This window comes from Exophiala dermatitidis (assembly GCF_000230625.1).
Source record: "Exophiala dermatitidis NIH/UT8656 unplaced genomic scaffold supercont1.2, whole genome shotgun sequence".
NCBI classification, from domain to species: Eukaryota; Fungi; Ascomycota; class Eurotiomycetes; order Chaetothyriales; family Herpotrichiellaceae; genus Exophiala; species Exophiala dermatitidis.
The window spans coordinates 543,776-561,224 of record NW_008751647.1 but is presented as its reverse complement, the minus strand read 5'-3'; the positions used below and the strand labels follow the sequence as shown (position 1 = coordinate 561,224).

Below are 17,449 nucleotides of genomic sequence, written 5' to 3'. Positions count from 1 at the left end.
AGGTAGGTATCCACGCGCAGCTCTCTTGCAACTCTTCGTGTTTGCATCCTACTAATAGTCATAAATCTTAGGTACCTACCTATTGTTGTTAGGCAAGAAGTCTCTTCCCTCAGGTTCCAAGTTCTTGACAGTAGTAAACTTCGGTCCATTCCATTTAACTTACCCTGAAGCCACTCCGCTAATTCCCATGGTCCAACGCACCTAGGTGCTACGGAAGTCCGAAAGTCTGAACTGTGACGCGAAAACAAGGGAGATCATCATCGCGTACCGAACAAACAAAAAGGTTGATTAAACACGGTACACAATGCCAGTGAGTCACTGGCATAAAAAGAACTAATATAGATGTTCATTCATCATCTGAGTCTCCTAACTTTGAAATCAAATCCCGTTCACTGATAGTAACCACTGCACATTTACGAAACCGACTCACCATAGTGTTCAGTACCTAAAGGGCGACCGTGACCGTGACCGTGATACTACCAACTGAATCCAGGCACTCACCAACAGGCAAAAGTACTCGTATTCGTACTCGTACTCGTGGCACGATGCCTCGCAGCGCCGCCAGACCGCGAGCATACGACAATCTACCATCCGAGCGGTACCAAGGCCGGGCATCTTTCGGATCAGAACCGCCTTCCAAGACAAAACGGAAAGAGATAGCGGAAGAAACACTATCTCTGATTCCTAGCGTCCTGCAAACCATGGGGTTTTCCTCACAACCAGAGTCAATTTTCTTCTCATCACAGCTCGAAGAACTTGACCGGAGCCGGCTGGCCAGACCGGGATACCCGACGAGACCCTCGATCAAAGTTCGCTATGGAGATACTTTCAGTCTCGCTCGAGAGCTTTTGAAATCGCGGCCAGACTACAGCGGTAAAGTGGCTGTGCTGAATTGCGCATCTGATACCGAACTTGCGGGCGGCTGGCGGCATCGCTTTGGGACAACGCAGGAGGATGCACTTTGCTATTCGTCGACGATTTGGCCGACGCTGGAGAAATGGAGTGGGAGGTATCCTTGGCGGACGATTGTCAGTAGAGACGGAAATCCAGGAGAATGTGCAGGCATATTCCATCCCAACGTGGTCATCTTTCGGGATGAGTTGGCCAAAGACTGTCGCGTCCTAGACCGCAAGGACTGGGCTACTGTGAGCGTGACCAGTGTGGCGGCTTTGGCTTGTCCTCCTTTGGTACCAGCAAGTAAGTCCAGAGGTGGTCGAGGTGATCAGGGGCAGGACATGCAGTTGAAGCTCGACAAGGATGTACGTAGGCTCAAGGAACGGTGGAGAATGATTCTACGGATGGCGGCGGCACAGGAGAAGAGTTTGCTGTTGTTGGCGGCTATTGGATGTGGGGTTTGGAAGTGTCCTCCGAGGCAGATGGCGGAGTTGCTTAAGGAGTGTCTGGAAGAGCCGGAGTTCCAGGGTTGGTTTGAGGATGTTTGGGTTGGGATTTATGATAGGAAAGTTTGTGATGTTTGGCGAGAGGTGTTGGAGGATGGAGAAGAATCGTAGAATGGGACTGGTATACAACTTAATCAGTCTGTGGCTACTTGGACTGATGGGATTCAATCGCACCGATGGAATGAGAGGGTCTACTATGCACCTAGGTAGGTACTCAGTGCGTGAACCTCGCTAAGATGCAGAGTGCCCGATTAAAGCACACTGTCACCCTATGTTCAATTCTACCTTCCAAACCGAAATCAGAATAAATTAATCTGCGCTACAGTATTGCTTGCAGCAAGACAATGAGTATTGTATATATGTGTGCGTGGGTGGACATATGTGTTGTCAACCCCCCTAGGCTTGCAATAGACGATCTGTATTGGTCCTATACGGTCCCAATCCATCACAATCACCCGCTAATGTTGTTCGTCCCAGAGATTTAGTATACAAGCATCCATCTCTGCTAATGTAGTTTTGTGTAGCGTACCCCTACTGGCTAATCTTAAGACTGTCCAGCACACCAGCAGTATACCGAATCACCTTGTCAATGCCCTGGCCGTGCATGGCAGATACTGGGATCGCAGCAACCCGATGTCTCCATCCATGCCGGTTACCACTAGGATGGTCGACTTCGCCGGACTCGACTTGTCGCACATACTCGGCCAGCTTTTTGAACTCGGTCTGGGTGATGGAGGAGTCTTTATCTGCCTTTGTGGCGATGACAAACCAGGGCTTTGCGCTGATGGGCGGTAGTTTGAGAGGTTCTAGTGGAGAGGTGGCAGACGAAGGGGAGGGTGGTGGGAAGATTGAGATGTTTCCATCTGAAAATTCATCATTGTCCATCATTGATGAGGCCGCCGCCCCCGATGACCCCGATAGCGGCCCAAACGGAGCCCAATCGACGATGTTTCCATTTCTCGTCTCAGTCTGTTCGTTTAGTTCTCTGTTGCGCAGGTTCTCGTACTCGCCGACCTCTTTCCACAAGTTCTTCAGAGCCAAAACGGCGTCACCGGCGGAGAGATCGACGACAAACGCAAGGACACGGGCGCGTTCGACATGGCGCAGAAAGGCTAACCCAAGGCCTTTGTCGAGGTGGGCGTCTTCGATCAGACCTGGAATGTCGGCGACAGTAAAACTCGTGCGTGGCGGTTGGCCTTCAATTCCCGAGCGGACCAGTGGTCGGCCCTGGTTGTTGTCGAGGACGACAGTCCCGATAGTCGGGGAGAGGGTGGTGAAAGCCCAGTCGCCGATTCTGGTACGCGAATTGCTGATGGCGCGAGTCAGGGTAGATTTGCCGGCGTTGGGCAGGCCAACAAGCCCTATATCGGCGAGCAGTTTGAGTTCGAGCTCCAATTTGATGCGGACGCCCAGTTCGCCTTTTGTAGCGAATTTGGGTTTGGGGGTGTTTTTGGTCGCAAAGTGCGGGTTCCCCAGGCCGCCCACGGCGCCGGCGGCCAGCAAGATCGGCTTTTCCATCGGGGTGTCCAGGTCCAGGTGAATGGGAGCCGCGGGCTGTAAAACTGATAAGTGGCTTCTCCTCGGCTTGACTGGTGGTGGCAGATTTGCGACCACGTCTTTGGCTTCGTTGCGCGTCACGCCCGCGTATAAAATCCATTTATTGCGCAAGCCGCCGTGGTCCGGCAGTTCAAAGGGATTCTTTAGCTCTTCGTCGCTCATGCTGCCTCGCAGTTCGCGCAGCCGGTCCTCCTCTTCGGCTACTGGGTCGCTGCGCCAGATTTCTCGCACCACCGTCCCCACGGGCACTTGCACACATACGTCTTCTCCCTTGCGTCCGCCCTGGCTGCTTCCCTTGCCGCCGATCCCGCGTCCAGCTTTGACAATGCCCCGACGCGCCAGCTTGTGTAGGCTTGTTTGGTCCGCCACCGCTTGGATCCATATGTTCCCTCCTGACCCGCCGTCACCGCCGTTCGGAGGCCCGTCCGAGATGTGTGCGTCCCGTAGAAATGATACGCATCCATTGCCCCCGGATCCAGCGTGGATCGTTAACGTGCATTTGTCCACGAAGACATTACGTCCGTAGTCGTCTGGAGCTGGGTTAAGGCGTGATGATGGCGTCGGAGGAGGAGGGCCTGCCTCGTACGTCGGCGCCCGTCGAGAGGAGGAGGCTTTTGTTCCTGAGAGCGTGGATTGGCTCCTTGACGCATAAGCACTCCTCGGTCGGAGATATGCTTGTCTGCTGCTGACATGCCGGGGGAAGCGAGCGAGTTGACGCCGGAGCGGCATCGATGTCGACTCGAAGAAACACGGGTACAGGAATGGCATCAGCGTGCCTTGTGTACAGGGCATGTCGTTGCGGTCATCCGAGGTTAATGCCGGGTTGGTTGTCGCCCTTGTACAAGGATGTCAAGGCTGGACACTCCCAGGACGGACCGGCAGCGGCGTGGAAGGAAATAAAATATACTTGCAGTTGTAGTATGACAAAAACAGACTTTCAGGGACGTGGATTCGAACTCGGGGAATTTTCGTATGCGATAAGAAGGCCTGGACCCTGATCTGCCGCATCGAGACTAGTGCACAGCCTATCTCCACGTGATCCGGCCAAGCCTGCGCCCATCTCGAGTCCAAAAGTTCAAACCTGGAGTTGAAGATTGCAAGGCTCAACTTTCCAACAGGCATCTCCTCCCAGACTTGCCAGCTTGACCGTGGGATCGCGGCCAGATGGTAAACTGTTACTGTTGTTGTCCTGTGTTAAGCGCGGGATTTCTTTCTTTGCAGTACTGGTTTTAGTGCCGCCGCGTACTTCAAATTGCCTGTTCCGGCTGCGACTTGTTCACCCAGCCCTTCCTTGTGGTCTCCTCTCCTGCTTGTCGCGCATTTCTTGAGAGTCACAAATAGTCGCCATGGGTGTCCCAGCACTTTTCCGATGGCTCACCAAGAAATACCCCAAGATCATCTCCCCGGTGGTGGAGGAACAGCCGTATGAGATCGATGGCGTGCAGTACCCGGTCGACACGACCAAGCCCAACCCTAATGGCGAGGAAATGCACAATCTCTACCTTGATTTCAACGGCATTGTCCATCCCTGTTCACATCCTGAGAACAAGCCGCCTCCTGCGAATGAGAGTGAAATGATGATGGAGATCTTCAAGTACACTGATCGTGTGGTGAACATGGTGCGACCGCGAAGACTGCTTATGATTGCTATCGGTATGTGATTTATTAGACTAATCTATTCACTGTCGATATGCTAACATGTGCCCAGATGGTGTTGCTCCGCGAGCAAAGATGAACCAACAGCGCGCTCGACGATTCAGAGCCGCTCGAGACGCAAAAGAGGCGGATGAAAAGAAGGCCGAATTCCAGACCCTCCTGCGTCAGCAGCAACAAGATAGGGATGATGTCAGTGACGAAGAAGAAGTAATCAAGAAAACATGGGATAGTAATGTCATCACACCTGGCACGCCGTTCATGTTCATACTTGCTCAGTCGATCCGATATTGGGTACAATGGAAACTCAACACCGATCCCGCCTGGGCCGAATTGAAGGTCATCATCTCCGATGCTAGCGTCCCAGGTGAAGGTGAGCATAAGATCATGCAGTTCATTCGTTCTCAACGCTCCGACCCCGAGTATGACCCCAACACAAGACATGTCATGTATGGACTTGACGCAGACTTGATCATGCTGGGCATCGCGACGCATGAGCCGCATTTCCGTGTTCTTCGAGAAGACGTCTTTACCAGGGACGCCAAAGCCAAGACCTGCAAGCTTTGTGGCCAACAAGGACACTACGCAGAGAACTGCAGAGGCAATGCCAAGGTCAAAGCAGGCGAGTTCGATGAAAAAGGAACGACAGAAGAACTCAAGCCCTTTATCTGGCTCCATGTGCCTGTCCTGCGTGAGTATCTAGCGGCGGAAATGTTTGTTCCTGGCCAGCCATTCCGTTTTGATCTTGAGCGTGCTCTTGACGATTGGGTCTTTATGTGTTTCTTTGTCGGCAATGATTTCTTGCCTCACTTGCCCAGTCTTGACATTCACGAAGACGGCATTGACAAGTTAATTGCCATCTGGAGAGACAATTTGCCTCTCATGGGCGGTTATGTGACCTGTGATGGCAACGTCAATTTGGCTCGTGCTCAGATCATTCTCCAAGGGCTTGCGAAGCAGGAAGATGCCATTTTCAAACGTCGCAAGGAGGTGGCGGACAGACGAGAGCGGAATGAGCGACGGCGGGAGCAACAGCAGGAAGCTCGCGAAGCTCAACGCAACCCCAAGAGACGTCGCAACTCTCCGGACTACAACAGAGGCGGCAGGGTGGATACACGTGCTCCCACCGGACCCGTGGAAACCTTCGAAGCAACCAACTACCCTACGCTGGACTACAACTCCATTGTCAACAGAGGTGCCGTTGACAAGGCCTTGACGACCAACAAGAGTGCCGCCGCCGTCTTGAAAGAACAGATGTTGGCACAGAGGGCCGCCGCTACCGAAACACCCACCAAGACTGCTGCAACAAACGGCACAGCTAACGGTGCTGATGGGAGCCCGAATACAGATTCGAATACACCTGGATCGGCCCTGGGGAAGCGAAAAGCCGCGCTGATGGAAGAGCAGGATGCGGCTTCTGATAGCGGCACGCCTGGACGAAACACCCCGTTGACCAAAACGGACACTAACGAGGAACCACCACCCGTTGATCCCGACCTCGATACAGTACGACTATGGGAACCAGGATATGCCGATCGCTATTACGAACAGAAATTCCATGTCTCGCCCAACGACATTGAGTTCCGCCACAAAGTTGCTCGTGCTTACGTGGAAGGCTTGTGCTGGGTTCTGCTCTACTACTTCCAGGGTTGTCCTTCATGGACGTGGTACTACCCATACCATTATGCCCCGTTCGCCGCCGACTTTGTCGACATCGACAAGATGGAGGTCAAGTTTGACAAGGGAACGCCTTTCCGGCCGTACGAACAATTGATGGGGGTGCTGCCTGCGTCTTCGAACCATGCCATTCCACCGGCCTTCCATCCGCTGATGACCGACGAAGACTCGGAGATCGTCGACTTTTATCCCGAAGATTTCGACCTGGACCTGAACGGCAAAAAGCAGTCCTGGAAAGCTGTGGTGCTCCTGCCATTCATTGACGAAAAGCGACTCCTGAAAGCAATGGGAACAAAGTATCCTCTCTTGAGCGACGACGAAAGAGCTCGAAACGAATTTGGGAAAGATGCACTCATCATTTCCGACCAGAACCCCCTGTATGATGAGCTCGCTCTGCAGTTCTATTCAAAGAAAGCCAAGGACGGCAAAGAGACGGTCAAACTGTCTATGCGAAAGGGTCGCCTTGCCGGAACAGTGAGCAAGAACCACGATTTCTTACCTCACATGGATCTGGTTGGACCGGAAGCAGATATCAAATTGGAACCCGTGGTCGACGACGATCGGTCGCTGAATGTCCACTTCACCATGCCGCCTCCCACGCATGTGCACAAGTCCATGTTGTTCCCCGGAGTCGTGTTGCCCGCCCCAGTTCTGGACAAGAGCGACTTGGCAATTCTGCGATCCAAGGCCAGGAATTCCGGCCGCGACTTTGGCGGCGCTCCGCTCTACGACAATACTCGTCGCGATCCTATGGACCAGCAGAACAGAGGCGGTCGTATCAACTATGCCGCTGATCGGCCACCCTTGAATGCCAACGGCGGCTACAACAACGGAGGTCAAAATTCCAGAGACAACCCATTCGCCGCATTTCTCGATCCACGATTCGCCTCGAACATGCCTCCTGCTGGTCGCGGTGGGCCGCCACCACCTCCTCCTCAGTCCCAGAGATATGGAGCTGCCAACGGTTATGATCAAAATCAAGGCCAATACGGTGGGTACGGTGGCGGTGGCCAGGGTGGCTACTACAACGACTACCAAGGCCAAGGACAAGGACAGGGGTACTATGGGAACCAAGGCGGTCAGAACCAGTACTACGGTGGCAGAAATGGAGATTACCAACAGCAATATGCCCAGGGCGGCCAGGGTGCGGGTAATGGCTATTACCAGTATCCCGGTCAAGGACAGAATCAGGGCCAGGGATATCCCCCAAGAGATGATCGCCGTGGTGGCCGTGGTGGCGGTAACAACTATGGAGGAGGATACAACCAAGGCGGCGGCGGCGGATATGGTCGACGTTAAACGCTGCCATAGGTGGTGGTGCTCAACATGCACTGCAGGAAACATTGTCTGAATAAGTGATCCAAGAGCTTTGACTGCCAAAACCCTGATAGGCAGCAGCCGGCTCAGCTTGATGTACAAAATAAGAAAGTGCACAATGTGAAAGTAGATTCAGTTTCCATATCTTGTTCCCCCTCCTGCTTCTGTTTCTTGTAGGTATTTACAATCCAGTGTGTTTGCTCTCCTGAGGTACCGCACCTATTAGGAGAAAATTTGTACTATACCCATCATTGACCACGGCAGAGCAGATCACCCTTTCATCTCATGGTTCTTCGCCTTACCAGTGTCATTACTCTTGTCTGCCTTGCTGTCTTTCCCACATGTCCAGTAAGCCAGTTCAAAAAATTGAACATGTGAACGTTCAGACGCACCCACCTATCACCGACTTTCTGGTCTTGGTATGGCCACACCACACCATACTTTCATGTAGCTAGTCTAGCTCCAATATACTACCAAAAGAATAAAAAGAAAAAGAAAAACCAAGAGGAGAACCATCGATCACAACTAGAAATACAAAAGTCAAAAAAAACAAAAACCAATCGACGGCGATGGGACTCGAACCCACAGTCTTTGCCATACTCCACCAGAGAGTAACCGGAAAGCAACGCCTTACCATTAGGCCACGCCGCCAAGGAATCAAAAAGGGCCGTAAATGTTGGATAAGATTTGCGGACCTGTTTGGACCATAATTTTGGGGTGTGAAAAATATGATGTTGCGCAAAATTATGTCTTGGCATTTATGGGCGCGTCTACAACTGCATACACACAGTGAAAGGAGCAGCGGTGCTGCTAGACTGGTTTCTACGACTTATTGCCTTGTACTGTCGCGTGGATCGATATATACTACTACGAGATGGCCAGCGAAAGGACCAGGTTCTTGAGCTGGCTACCCGGCACTGTACGTGTCTCTGGTAAGTGTGCGAGGGCTGATAGTACGCTGGTGGCCTTAATGGATGACACTTGGAAAATCTATCGCTGTCATTAAGATGGCAATACTTTTCTCTATCTCTGGCTGGTGCAGAGGTTCATTTAATCTGGGGATGTCGCCTGTCAACGCGGCTGCCGGTTCCTCTCTACCAAACCTCCCTCGCATACCTTCCCAAGGTGTATCCAACGGCTGGAACACGGCGCAACAGACCGCTCATTTCAGAGCAGGCACCGACCTCTTGGTAAGATCAACCACTTCCACACCGTCAGCTCGCACCGTCAGGTCCTGAGCGACAGTGAATGTCTTGCCGACATGGTAGACATCCGAAGGTAGCACAATCTCAACGTCCTTGTCTTCGGCGATTGGACCATTGACCAAAACTTGCAAACCGTTGAGGTAATCGGCTTCAGGATCCTTCAGCGAGGGATTGTAGGGGATGACCGCGCCCGACCGGATCAGGAGCGGAAGGGTGTTGAAATCGTGCGTCTCGACGTACTAAGCCAACATCTGTCAGTGTTTTTGCTCTAGGAATGACTGCAGGAGGATAACTCACCCATTTCCCCTCCTCATAAGTCTTTGTGTGATCAAACCATGACCTCCATTTGGCTCCAGTGGCCGTGCCTGTTTCTGGAACATAGAAACGCACCCAGCCGGAAGCATCCAGCACCGGTGCAACCAACAAATCACTGCCCAACATGAACTGGGTATCGAGGTTCCAAGTGTTGAAGTCGTTTTCAAATTCAAGGAACAAGGCCCTCATTACTGGAGTTCCGTTCCTGTGCGCCTCCAGTCCCTGCCTCAGGATGTACGGCATCAATGCCAACTTTCGCAACGTGGCTTCCCTTAACACTCGCGAGCACTTCTCATCTTCGCCAGGATATTTCTCCTCGAACATCCAGGGCACCCTGTACGAGCTTGAGCCGTGCAAACGCGAATGGGACGAAAGCAATCCAAATTGTACCCAACGCTTGTACAACGCGGGATCCGGGAGGCCCTCGAAACCACCAATGTCGTGGGCCCAAAAGGCAAATCCGGACAAGGACAAGGACAGCCCGCCGCGGATGGTCTCGGCCATTGCAGGGAACGTGGACTCACAGTCACCTCCCCAATGGACAGGATATCTCTGCGACCCTGCAGTACCCGGGCGGGCGAAGAGGACCGGGTTCTCGCCCTTGGCCGCGCCGGTCGTATGAGACGAATGGGCCTGAACGCATTCCCACACCGTCTTCTGGTACAAGAAAGCATAGAAATTGTGCATCCGCACGGGGTCTGAACCGTCATGATATTTGACCTTTTTGGGATCGAATGGGATTCTCTCACCAAAATCGGTCTTGAACGAATCCACACCCAGATCCATCAACCGGTGGAGGTGCGAGCTGAACCACGTCCGCGCCTCAGGGTTGGTGAAATCCACCACGGCACACCCTGCCTGCCACTCATCCCACTGCCATACTGTTGGCCGCCTCGTATCCGCACGCATGATGAAATATCCGTTCTTTTTGCCCTCGGCAAACAGTGGCGATGCTTGTCCGACGTACGGATTCATCCACACACATAAGCGATGTCCTCTAGCTTTGACCCGCGAGATATAGCCCTTGGGGTCGGGAAACTGAGCCTCATCAAATATGAAGTCGCACCATTGGAATGTCTTCATCCAGCAGGCGTCCAAATGGAACACCGATAAAGGGATGGAGCGCTCTTTGAGACCATCGAGGAACGAGCTCACAACATCCTCGGTGTAGCTGGTCTGAAAACTTGTCGTGAGCCACAAGCCGTAAGACCAAGCTGGAGGAAGAGCGGCTCGTCCAGTCAGACTCGTATATCTGCCCAAGACCTCCTTCAGCGTCGGACCCGCAATTACCATGTATTCCAAAGACTCGCCCTCGACGGCGACGTTTACTCGAGTCGTACGCTCCGATTGCACCTCGAGCATGACCCTCCCCGGATGGTTGATGAAGACGCCATATCCTCGCGAAGAGACGAAGAAAGGAACATTCTTGTATGTTTGCTCCGAGGAAGTACCACCATCCTCGTTCCATACATCGATACTCTGGCCGTTCTTGACCAGAGGACCGAACCGCTCACCTAGGCCATAGATCTGCTCATGCACCGAGATGTCGAACTCTAGCAACATGTAATTCTTCTCCTCTGCGTACAGCCCGTCGGCAATGGAGTATGTGGGCGTGTCTCGGCTGGACACGAATCCAATCGACCTGAACGAATGTCCACTCAATCGCCTTTCAACTTCCGTCTTGGCCTTCGAGTTGGAGTACTCAAAGCTCAAGTTATTTCGAGACGTGTCTACAGTCAAGTCCAGTGGTCCTGTACTGATTTGAAGCTGCTTCTCTGGGACATTGTCAAGTCTGACCGACGGCTGATCCTCGAACAGCTCAAAGTGAGGACCTCCCTCGTCCTCTCCGTCCCAATGGGTGAACTTGGCGGCAAGGATTCCTTCCCGAGGAGATCTCAAACTGGCAGTGATCGAAGGTGTGTTTAACGAGTCGCCAACCCAATTCTGCCGCTTGACGAGCAGTAGGTCAGCGCCCTGGTTGTCATCCTTTACATATACTCTTTCAGCATGCTCTGCCCAATGGAAGGTGTAACCTTCCTTGGTCATCCACATGCCATCGGTGAACTTCATGGCTGCTGCAGGTATGGCTCGAGTTCAAAGCCGATGGTGATGCCTCTCTGTGTCAACTACGGCAAGCAGTGAGATACAACATCACACAGGGCATGAAGCCAGGCTGCAGTTCGTGATGCTCTTGAAAACACAAGCACTTCCCAAATAAAATAGCCGAGTTTCCAGTGTCATCGTCTCCATAATCGACACCAGACTCCATTTTTGGGATCCGCAACTGAGAGACCGATCCGTCACCTCGGGCGGCTTGTCACGTTCACTCGCGGAAAAGAGTTGTACTATGGTTAAATTCAAAAGCCAAGAGAGTCCGTTCGCCTGGTTGTTGGGATGCCTACGGATATGGTCCGGTGATGGTCTCCGCAACGGTCGCGCGGACTGCCCCATACCCCCCCTGTGCCCCCATATCTCTCGGCCGCTCCTCCCCCGGTTTAGCGAAAGCCAAAATACGGGGCTGGCGCTGCTCAGGGCGCCTTTCACTACTGTGCTAGTAAAGAGTAACAACCTCGTTTCTATGATTTTGCAGAAGTCCAAGTACGACCGCGGTATCTATCAAGCATTGGAAAGAAGCGCAGTACACATAGTAACATTTTGACCGAACGCCTCGCTACTACCAAGATGGTACGAGCATAAAAGGCAGTGGCTCCGAAGGCTTCTCAATCTCCTCTGGACGTCACCAGCACCCGTCGTTACTTGACCGTCGATGGAATTGCATAGTACTTTCGCCAATTATGCTCTTCTCTGAATCCCAGAAGGTCTTTGATCTTCTTGTTGCTCATGGGGGCTTCCCTGGGCCCCATCTCTCTGGTGAAAGGCGTATGGGGATATCGACTTGTAAGGTATTCTGTGGTCGAAGAACAATTGTTTGTGATTTCATCATTTGTCGCATTGAAAATCTGGAATCCCAGGCCATCCTTCTGGACACCGAGGGCAACCATCTGACCTAGGTCTCGGGCATCGGTATACGACCATCCGTGGACGTTCCAATCATCGGGCTTGTTGACATAATCGCGGAACACTTCATGGTACTCGTCGGTAGCCACGACGTTTCCGATTCTCAAGGCATAGATGTCCATGCCGTATTTGCGAGCATAGCTGCGACCGATGCGCTCACCGCAAAGCTTGGTGATGGAATAGACGTCCATGGGGTTGACATCCAATGTCTCGTCGATGGGGAAGGACGGAAAATCGATATCTCCCTCTGCAAAGGTGACTCCGTAGACGCAGACCGAGCTTGCCAGAATGACTTTCTTCACTCCTAGTTTTGCCGATGCATCAACCACATTGAAGGTCGACAGCGCATTGCCTCGGAACGTCTCGTTGTCCGGTACCAACATGTTCCTGGCGTAGCCGGCCAGATGGACCACGGCATCTGGTGCCTGCAGCAACGGCTCCCGGAATGGCTGGGTCAGGCGAAAGTGTGACGATATCGCATTGAACACTTGGCCGCTGTCCGTCAGGTCGACTTTGAGTGTATGCACACTTTGGCCTAGGTCTGCCGCCAACGGAGAGAGATCCAGGTTCAAGACTTCATAGCCATGTTGCAGGAGCGCTGATATCACATACCGACCAGCTTTGCCCGAGCCTCCAGTGACGATGATTCTTTTGGTCATGTGTGCGGTAGATGTACTGCACGCCTTGTCTTATGATTGGGATGATCGCCAACAGTGCACTGAATACACACTTGCGCCGCAAGCCAGGCGTTTGTCCGGTCGAGAAGATGGGCCGTGCTAGGATTCCATGTCCTGTGAATTTTGCTACCCCAACGACAAAGCGAAGCACAGTCTTTGGTATGGTTTCCCGCAACACTCTAGCTGGTAGCCTTTGGTCACAAGCGCAATGTCCGGAGACTCCAGAAATCCCCCGTAAGAGAGGTTGTTGGTCCCGCGGGGGCCTTCATCAGCAATACCGTCCGGCCCTCGGGTCATTCGGCCCAGATACTTCACAAGCGCGACAAGGCTGTGACAGTCGAAGCCAGCCAATAGTACGAACCATCGTCTATTCACAGGACAGAACGTCGGACCCGGTTGCATTAACAAGTCAAAAGTATGTTCTCCACGGACACATTTAGCCGGATGTCCAATCGGTTGATTTACGCGGATTTTGACATGTTTAACGCTTATGGCACCAGGCACTCAGCTTCAAGCCTCGTCGCAACCAGCGACGGAGACGGTTGCTCTGCCTCGAGCGACTGACTGGAAAGCACTAGCATCTTAAGGCGATAGCCCCGAACGGATTGTAACACAATCCGTCAGAGACGGACTGATGAACGATTAGGCTCACATGCACTGCACAAAAAGAGAGAATAAACTTTGGTCTTCGTGGGCATCAAGCCTTGATTGAGTGTTGTACTGGTAAGATAACTCACCATTCCCCCACGCGTCTCTCACATTTGGTTTACTGCTGTCAAGAGTCAAAGGCGACCGCCCTGGTACTAGCAGCTCAGCACCCTCCAGCGCCCAGCGCTTAGCACCGGCGGCGAGCACCGTGCAGTGACGCTTTGGACTCCCCTAGCGCCGAAGCCAGCTGTGGGAACAAAGCTTTCGTGGCGCTTTAGTTCTACTTTGTTAGTGCGCGTCAAACTTCACGCCAGCTTTTATTTCGACACGCCGAAATCAAAACACGTTCGGAGTCAGAAGTCCTGAGCAAGCTGTATCCTGACCAAGTTTCATGAAACCTCCCTCATCATCAAGCGCAAGCGAGCCTTCATCATTACTCACCCTGCCAGTACCACAGCATACAACTTACAGTGTAGAGGCCTGGCATGGGCGTCCCTCGGAAGGGACCACATGGGGAGATATCAAGTGGGCCCTCCGGCAGACCATGCGCCGAACAGAGACACACCCGTCCATTCATGCTTGAAGATGGCAATAGATGAGCTGACCGAGTTGCCGAATCAGCAATAAGCCGGCGGAACGTGGATACGCTACACTTTCCACTGACTAGACGACACTGGTCGCTTACACTTACTACTGTACAAGCACCGACCTTCCGTTTTTCCAGTCACTTATGCGACGACGTGGACTCGACAATAGCCGGCGTCTTTCTGACGGCGAATGAAACGGACCAGAACAATTTGTTGCTCTGGCAAAAAGACCGTCTTTGAGCCCACACATACCGGCGAAAAGCACGAATGAATATTCCGCAACATGCCATTTCGTACATCCATATCACGAGATCGAGATCGGCAACTGCTCCCCATATCCCCACAGAAACAGACAGATGCAAGTATAGTGAAAATCCGGAGAGGCACGTGAGCCATCAATCCATTGCGATCGGCATGCCTTGTCGACAGAAGAGTACGATGGTCGTCGAAATCAAGTTTCCCATGCGTGACGCGGAACAGCTTCCGGACAATCATACCTACTATACCGTGCGCGGATGCAGGGATTCGGCCATATTGTCTGTATCCGAGGTTTACGGCAATAGAAGGTCCACTAGGAGTATGGGTCGACGACGATTCAAGCTTCTCTTGACAACTTCTACAACGTTGTATCCTTGTCCAACCACCATACCATGCCAATTTCGACCATTCTTCCATCTTTCTTAATCGATCCGATCGATACGCCACTCAATAGCACTGTCTCTTTTGTCTGCGAACGCGCAACTCCAGCTTTTTGTTGTCCTAGCGCAGTGGGGTCCCACGGTACTATCCCCTCTTCTGCGCCTTGCTGGACACTACTACAGTAGTAGCCCGGTGGGATTTCAGCCATTGCCATAATGGTCAATGATTGCTACGGCACTTATGGGCCTTGTGCATGGGTCGCGCGGAGAGTCGTGAATTGCGAATCGCGATCGAAGACTAACACGAGCGGCTACTACAGTACCACTGAGGATCCGCGAGGCCCCCAAACGGAAATATAAAGAGGAGAGGATGGGCCACCAACAGAAAATTGGATCTCTTTTTCCCTTTCAGTGTGCTTTCTGAATCTCTTCGGGGTGGAAGCAGAATAAACCAGGTGTTGCAGTCAGTCGGCTGACTGATCATCATTCAAGATGGGTGGCAGCGGCAAAGCGTATACCATCAAGTGCTCGTAAGTTACCTTAGCTAACCAGTGAACAATGCCCCGTGTCACCAACATTGGACAATCAACCACATCCTTTCCAGCGCCCTATTTATGCCACATCACCTCGAAGTTTAACTAACGAGATGACTTCAATAATACAGGCTTTTCGCGACTATAGGATCGCTGATCTATGGCTACGACTCGGGCATCATCAGCACGACGCTGGGCCAGGCCACCTTCCCATCATACTTCAACAACCCATCGGAAAACCTGACGGGAGCAATCGTATCGATATACACAGGAGGTACGGGCCTTGGCAACCTCTCCGGCGGATACTTTGGCGACAAACTAGGCCGCAAGAAAACCATCTGGCTAGCATCAACACTAGCACTCCTGGGAGCGATTCTACAAACGGCAGCAGTCAACATTGGCATGTTGATCGCGGGACGAATTATCGCCGGCTACGCAATCGGATTAGTCTACGCAGTCAGTTCGATCTACAACGCGGAGATCGCACCGCCTAAAATCCGCGGGATCACCGTGGGTCTGCAGACGCAAGTGATATCCAGCGGCTATGCTTTATCAAACTGGATCGGAGTATTTGGCAGTTTCGCATCTGGAAACGCAGCATGGCGCGTGCCCTTGGGAATCCAATGCGTCCCAGCCGTGATTTTGATCATCGGTCTATTCTGGCTCCCCGAAAGTCCACGATGGCTAATCCAGCACGGCAAATCCGAAGAAGCCCGCGAGATCCTGGGCAAACTGCACGCCGACATCAACGCGGATGCGGATTTCATGGAGCGCGAGTTCGCCCAGATCAAACAACAGATCGAGTACGAGCGCGAAGTGGAGATCAAGACATGGTGGGTCTTGTTCACCAAACCATCCTATCGATACCGATTGCTGTTGGGAGTTGGACTCCAAATCTTCCTACAGACCAGCGGCTCCTCCGTCATCAACTACTACCAAACCCAGCTGTTCAAGGGCGTGGGCATCACAGGCCGCGACGTCCTCTGGGTATCCGCGGGCTACGGTATGATGGGCGTCATGGCCAACGCCGTATGTTTGTGCTATATTGACCGTGTGGGCCGCAAATTGCCTCTGGCATGGACATCCGTCGCGCTGGTAGTCGACATGATTCTCATCATGGTGTTTACCAAGCAATATGCCGAATCGACCAACAAAGTGGGGCAGGGGTTCACAATTGCGTGGATTTTCATCTTTTCCATCATTTTCTCGTTGGGGTACAATGCCATCCAGCTGGTCTATATTGCGGAAATTTTCCCCACTGCATTGCGATCCCGTGCGACGGCTATCTGTGCGTTCATGGGGACCGGTGTGGGATTGTTGCTGAATCAGCTGAGTCCAAGGGCCTTCAAGGCCCTCGGGTGGAAGTATTATATTGTGTTTGTGGTTTGTGATGCCTTTGCTGCGTTTTGTTTCTTTGTGTTTTATCCCGAAACGAAGGGCAAGACGCTTGAAGAGATGGCCGACCTGTTTGGTGATAATGTCGCTTTCTCGGAGTATATTGGGACCACGGCCACGGGTTCTGGTGCTGGCCCAGGGGTGAATCTGGCTGCTCACAAGGCTGCGGTTGCGGATGTCGACGATGCGGATGCTGATCATCTCGAGGATATGGCTGCTGAACATGTTGTTTCGGAGCCGAAGAGATAGGATAGGATGGACAGCCAGAAAAGGAGGCTGGACTGGGCTGGTGTTGTACTGTACGCGGCATTGGGCGAAGAGAAGAGAAGGGAATCCGAGAACGAAAACTCAAAAAAAAAAAAAAAGAAAAGGGAGAGACAGTCTGTCCATACATTCCATCTGCGGGCTATGGATTAGATCCAGAACCACGCCGAGGAAACGTGTCTCGACAGTACACAACCAAGACGACCACTGAGGGAAGAAGATACAACGCGAAAAGCGATGGAAAAGGCAAGGCTGGCTCGAGTTGAGTGGTAATCTCAAACAAAACAGTCAACAGTCGGTCAATCAGGACTAGGTAGAGTAGGGAACTACCTGGGTTACCTGTTGGACAGACGGTGCGATAGATATACAAACAATCCACATCTGAAGGCCCTTGACGGTAGGACATACATACGTGCATACATACGAATATACAAACATCAATAAGGGAACGGAGGAAGCGGTCTGAATTCCCATTATGAGCTGGATTTCACTGCATCCGCTGTTTACTATGTAGGTAGGTGGGTAGTTTTTTCCTTCCGAATTTGAAGGTCGAGTTTGAGTTTGA

At 52.4% G+C, this 17,449-nt stretch overlaps 6 protein-coding genes and 1 non-coding gene across 9 annotated transcripts; 3 read left to right on the top strand and 4 right to left on the bottom strand.

Annotated features, from left to right (window-relative positions):
- Positions 1-61: 61 nt before the first annotated feature.
- HMPREF1120_01710 (uncharacterized protein) lies at positions 62-1,710 on the top strand. The gene has a single exon (XM_009155734.1). It carries the CDS (start codon positions 546-548, stop codon positions 1,509-1,511), a length of 966 nt encoding a protein of 321 aa, XP_009153982.1. The 5' UTR covers positions 62-545; the 3' UTR covers positions 1,512-1,710.
- A 221-nt stretch (positions 1,711-1,931) lies between these two features.
- On the bottom strand, positions 1,932-3,749 carry HMPREF1120_01709 (GTP-binding protein; the record flags this gene model as incomplete). The annotated part of the gene is made up of 1 exon (XM_009155733.1): positions 1,932-3,749. The coding sequence occupies one exon, from the start codon at positions 3,747-3,749 to the stop codon at positions 1,932-1,934; it is 1,818 nt and encodes a 605-aa protein (XP_009153981.1).
- Positions 3,750-4,058: 309 nt separating this feature from the next.
- On the top strand, positions 4,059-7,748 carry HMPREF1120_01708 (5'-3' exoribonculease Dhp1). The gene is made up of 2 exons (XM_009155732.1): positions 4,059-4,610; positions 4,666-7,748. Exons 1-2 carry the CDS (start codon positions 4,304-4,306, stop codon positions 7,584-7,586), a joined length of 3,228 nt encoding a protein of 1,075 aa, XP_009153980.1. The 5' UTR covers positions 4,059-4,303; the 3' UTR covers positions 7,587-7,748.
- A 417-nt stretch (positions 7,749-8,165) lies between these two features.
- HMPREF1120_09292 lies at positions 8,166-8,255 on the bottom strand. Its single transcript has one exon. It is a non-coding gene; the product is annotated as a tRNA-Arg (tRNA).
- Positions 8,256-8,419: 164 nt separating this feature from the next.
- Positions 8,420-17,429, top strand: HMPREF1120_01705 (MFS transporter, SP family, sugar:H+ symporter). 3 transcript variants are annotated; one of them, XM_009155729.1, is made up of 4 exons: positions 8,420-9,062; positions 9,127-13,234; positions 13,320-15,222; positions 15,357-17,429. In XM_009155729.1, the coding sequence occupies exons 3-4, from the start codon at positions 15,185-15,187 to the stop codon at positions 16,867-16,869; spliced, it is 1,551 nt and encodes a 516-aa protein (XP_009153977.1). In that variant the 5' UTR covers positions 8,420-9,062; positions 9,127-13,234; positions 13,320-15,184; the 3' UTR covers positions 16,870-17,429. The 3 variants fall into 3 exon arrangements, with proteins under 3 accessions (XP_009153977.1, XP_009153976.1, XP_009153975.1); XM_009155728.1 differs by having other exon boundaries at positions 8,420-10,552; positions 10,650-13,234; XM_009155727.1 differs by having other exon boundaries at positions 8,420-13,234.
- On the bottom strand, positions 8,767-11,194 carry HMPREF1120_01707 (31 glucosidase; the record flags this gene model as incomplete). The annotated part of the gene is made up of 2 exons (XM_009155731.1): positions 8,767-9,048; positions 9,107-11,194. The coding sequence occupies 2 exons, from the start codon at positions 11,192-11,194 to the stop codon at positions 8,767-8,769; spliced, it is 2,370 nt and encodes a 789-aa protein (XP_009153979.1).
- Positions 11,878-12,801, bottom strand: HMPREF1120_01706 (UDP-glucose 4-epimerase; the record flags this gene model as incomplete). Its single annotated transcript, XM_009155730.1, has 1 exon — positions 11,878-12,801. One exon carries the CDS (start codon positions 12,799-12,801, stop codon positions 11,878-11,880), a length of 924 nt encoding a protein of 307 aa, XP_009153978.1.
- Positions 17,430-17,449: the final 20 nt, after the last annotated feature.